Source organism: Coenobita brevimanus, chromosome 13, assembly GCF_032717465.1.
Source record: "Coenobita brevimanus isolate Jiangsu-jjx chromosome 13, ASM3271746v2, whole genome shotgun sequence".
Classification (NCBI taxonomy): domain Eukaryota; kingdom Metazoa; phylum Arthropoda; class Malacostraca; order Decapoda; family Coenobitidae; genus Coenobita; species Coenobita brevimanus.
This window is the reverse complement of record NC_136966.1, coordinates 54,184,131-54,189,130: the sequence shown is the minus strand read 5'-3', so window position 1 is coordinate 54,189,130 and position 5,000 is coordinate 54,184,131. Positions and strand designations below refer to the sequence as shown.

The 5,000-nt window shown below is 42.2% G+C and overlaps 1 protein-coding gene across 1 annotated transcript in view; it reads left to right on the top strand.

Moving 5' to 3' along the window:
• Positions 1-5,000, top strand: part of LOC145415822 (uncharacterized) — a 93,842-nt gene that overhangs the window by 19,359 nt on the left and 69,483 nt on the right. The window contains exon 2 of the mRNA XM_080285019.1: positions 4,679-4,853. Within this exon, the coding sequence (XP_080141145.1) occupies positions 4,679-4,853 (175 nt within the window). The remainder of the gene's footprint in view (positions 1-4,678; positions 4,854-5,000) is intronic.

The window sequence follows — 5,000 nt, the reverse complement described above, 5'->3', positions numbered from 1 at the left end:
GAAAGGTGAGTTTGAAGGTGAGAGTAGGAGGGGTGGCAGACCAGGAGGAAAACTGAAACATACAGAAAATGAGAAGAAGAGAGAGGTAACGAAGATGAGACTACTAACTGGGGACCGAAATGGTTGGATGCTGTATGTACGAGGAAGCAAAAAGCAAGAGTATAAGTTCTCCGTTTTTAACTTGATAATCAACGAATTAACTCTGTCCGACAAGCGAACATGAAGCGCATATATAAAGAATGAAAAATAAATGTACGGATGTTTAGGCCTGCGTGGTGAAGTCAGGATTCCGGTTGCCTGAATGATGTGTGGGTGATTGTATGGCCCATTCATCTGGACATGGTACTGTTAATTCTTCCCACTGTTCTTATTTTCGGATCCTACCTCACTCCATCTCCAGGTGGGAAAGACGGTAATGATAATGATGATGATGATGATAATGGAATACACTGGAGAAGCATGTCATTGCCTGAAGGCGTTAATTTCAATGCCCGAACTGTGAACACATAGAGATACTTGCTAAGCGGAAACTAAACAAATAGATACGTAAAATGAAATACGAAATAATGAAATAAGTTGAAATCTAACTTTATTAGTTTTGAACTCCAGTCGTGCAGGAGGATTAATGAGCCGTCCTGCACTACCACACAGTCTTGCATTGTTAGCTAGTCTGTTAAGATCTGGGTCAGTTGGGCTAGGACTGCTTTGGGTTGGCTTAGATTAGGTTAACTATGATTAGATGAGGCTTGACTAGGCTACATTGTTAGGATTAAGGTAGGGTTACGTGAGGATAGATTAGTCTAGATTCGATCAGAAATACTTACGTTATGGTATTTAATGTCTTCCAAGATTACGTTAGGTTAGGGTTTACAGTACGCGCGATCGTCCGAGGGAGAAAATCGAAAGTCCAAGTAAATTGTGACAAAGGGGAAAGAGACTTAGTCCACCCCTCTGACAGTTCCGAATGCAGTGGGAATATTGACCGCTGCTGCCCTCCCCTGCGACCTCCCTGCCCTGCCTTGCTCCGGTGAAAATAGTCCCACGACTCCGGCCACCATTAGTCTTGCTGACAAACCCCTCGTCAGCGCGGATTCAGAGATTTCAGAAACTTTGCCCCGGGCTGACAGAACTCTCCTCTCGGGAACGCGTCCTTGGCCCAACTTCTTCCGCTTCAAAATACGCACCTTCGTCCACCACGTACCCACGTCCTGATTGCATAACAGCTAGCACAACTATTATTTGTTTTAATTTGTGTTCCATTCTATGCATAGATTCGATGGCTCGTTCTCTGAGGCCCAGCAGTCTTCCTGCATGGCACACATCTTCACGTCATCGCTTCGGTGCTAATACCTACCGTCCATACTGGATGCATGCTCGGATCTCCTCATTCAAGATTGTTGTGGTGGTAAAGTCTGTTTTAACCAAATTCAAATAATAAGACTGTTCCGTGCCGCGGTCTGAGCTCGAACTCATGTTTGTTTCAGACAGCAAATTGCTTACCTAACCACTTCATCACAATCTCCTCATCAAAGGGGCATACAGTTATCCCGCGTTGTCTGATTAGGAGCGAATCAGTCCACTGGTCAGTTTACATTCAGATTAACTCAGGAGCATTCTGGTCACTTCATATTCATTCAGATCCTTTATGGTTCTAAGTAGGGGAGGGCTGGGGCACTGAAAACTGTAGCTTGAAGACTGGGTGGTATGGGCGTCGTGGTACCGGTATGTTATTCTTACCCTATATATCTGGATTCTAAGTCATATCCCGGGTTCCGATACTTCTGATGGCTCGATAAAATTGCAGCGCCTCAAGTAAACGAATCATACATCAGCTTTCCCCAAGAGCAAAATCAACACCACAACAAGCTCTCAAACAGTGCAACACCCGTGCCATACATAAAGTAAAAAAAACAAGTAATTAATTTTGTCCTGTGATCATGACCTTCCATCGACTGTTCTCAGAATCAGATCACGTTATTCTTGTCTCATCGTCAACCATTCCACTAAATTTTGTTACAATCGGATCAAAACTATATGAGTTCACCCTGCACTACCACTCATTCCTTTGACCAATTATTCTCAGTTCTTGGGGGACCTTCAATCCTTCCAACAGCTTGGCCCATATCGAAACAAAACTATCAGAGTTATAGAGCGTAACATTTTATCTTGTCCTTTAACCTTGACCTATGACGAATTCGTTATAAAAATAATTCTCTTCATCTTTGCTTTAAGGTAAACTCTTCCACAAAGTTTAGTCTAAATTTGATAAAAACCATTTACGCTGACACTGATACATGCCCTTGACCGTTGATCCATTGGTTTCAAAAGTAAGTCAACTCCTTGGCTTATCCCCATTTCTACCCAGTTTGGTTTCAATCTGATCAAAACTGTTCGAGTTATTTTGTTCAGGCACACACACACATGCCGAACAAATTACTGCACCCTCCAGGCGACAGTATCGGCCACACAGGAAAAAATAAATAAAATAAAATAAAAGCGTCTCGTGAGGCAAAATATATTAGTAAGAGATACTGAAGGCAGATACTGAGATATGGGTGGAAACAGAGATAGGCAATATGGGCAGACTTTATATATATATATATATATATATATATATATATATATATATATATATATATATATATATATATATATACACACTAGTGCTTGTTCCTCCAAATTTGCGGGACAAACTAATAGCCTATCTTTATTTCCACACCGTTATTGAGCTCACAATGACTAACTCTGACCCAAATGCCAAAAAAATTATTTTCGCATATTCTTGCGTGTCGCGATATCGGACAATTTAGCTCCGCTGCGTCGCACGCGATCGCCATTTTTTTGTGACAATCCCTGGACTTATCCCGACCTAATGCAAAAAAGAATTGGGTCTATATCTATTACCGTTCTCATGAAAGAAACAAACCCACAGGCAGACGTTTTCTCGTATCAAGATTTCCGACAATTTTGCGCCGTCGTGTCGTGCGCGATGGCCATTTTTTTTCTGACACTCCCTGGATACCTCGACCTAATGCAAAAAGATTTAGGTCAGTATCTATTACAGTTCTCGTGAAAGAAACGAAAAAACGCACTGGCACACATACACAGCTTGGCTTTCTATCAATCTAAATACATACATACAAGTATATATATATATATATATATATATATATATATATATATATATATATATATATATATATATATATATATATATATATATATATAAAGACATAGAGACATTATGCAGGTGCGGATAAGCAGATCTATAGATATACAAGATGGCTGCATGACATTCTGTACACACAGATACAGATAATTAAACAAACACACATACCAAGACCGACTGCTTGATCGATGTTAGTTTTTTCTCTCAACGAGAGAGAGAGAGAGAGAGAGAGAGAGAGAGAGAGAGAGAGATAATCACGTAATAGTAATAACAGCAACGTAGTTACATCACACCCAAAACAATTATTTCTGCATTATGAACACATCAGGTGTAATTTAGAAGCATAATTGTCAAGTCGTAATTACACCTGTCTACTGTGCTGCCCATTCGTGTCAGGTGTGTGCCAACCCTCACTCCACTGCTAATAAAGACATTATCCTTTCACTGTCGGATGCAGCAGTCTATTCCTGCTACTCAAAGAAAGTTTTATTCAGTTAAGAGTGTGTTAAGGAGCCAAAGTGTGTTAAGTAGCCAGTGTGTGTTAAGGAGCCAGTGTGTGTTAGGGAGCAAGGGTGTGTTAAGGTGCCAGAGTGTGTTAAGAAGCCAGAGTGTGTTAAGGAACCAGTGTGTGTTAAGGAACCAGTGTGTGTTAAGAAGCCAGAGTGTTAAAGAGCCAGTGTGTGTTAAGGAGCTAGTGTGTGTTAGGGAGCAAGGGTGTGTTAGGGAGCAAGGGTGTGTTAAGGTGCCAGTGTGTTAAGAAGACAGGGTGTGTTAGGGAGCGAGAGTGAGTTAAAGAGCGAGAGTGAGTTAAAGAGCGGAAATGTGTTAGGGAGCCTGAGTGTGTTAAGGAGCCAGAGTGTGTTAAGGAGCCAGAGTGTGTTAAGGAGCTTGAGTGTGTTAAGGAGATATGGTGTGCCAAGGAACGTACGAAGGGGCCATGAAAACGATGAAGGATGCCAAGATGCGAAGCCTATATGAGGGAAAATGATTAGGAGTAAAACCTAACAGCTGAACGAGGACCATTAACGCTGACAGTCACTTTTCGTAGAGTCCCAGTCTTCCCTTAGAATACGACCCTCACCAGTCAATGTCACCTCAAGGTCCCCAATTGTGCTGCTAATGGAAAGGAACAGTGGAGGAAACACTGTCTATGGGTGGTTGTGTAAAGGTTCCTCTCCAATCCTTACCATAAACATGAATGAGTGTCTACGTCTGTTTTTTGCGTTTTGTCACTGTAATATTAACTCGGATCTGACTGTGACGTGTTTAGTAGGTGCGAAAGTGAAGGTAAACGAATGTACAGGCAATCTTATACACAATTTATGCTTAGAGTTTATATAAAATTACGGCTCTATGAGTGTGACTAGCCTGAGAATCGAACTTGGCTTCTTCCAACTGCAAGCTGCACGTGCTAACAAATTAACCACTGACTTCCCTTGAGATGCCGTAATAAATGGAAGTTCGTCCCTACCATGGTAAAGGTTAACTCTTCTTTCTTCTCTCCCGCAGATGGCGTGTTGGGACGGAGGAGGAGGAGTTGGAGGGGGAGGGAAGAGGAGTAGACAGCCCTCAGTAGCCCTTCTGGCCCTCCTGACAGCTTTCTTCATCCTTTGCCCCGACCCAATCATTGCTCAGCAGCTCCCAGCCTTCCCCAGCTCCACCCCAGCCCTCACCAGGACGATAGGTGAGTAAAAAAAAAAAAAAAAAAGATGGGGAAGAACTACGTCGCACTTTCACCTGAGACACCAGAGATATGAAAGCGACGCGTGATTACTCTGTTGTTGCTGTTGTTCCAGGAGAAATAATTAATTATACCATCGCCACACCCACG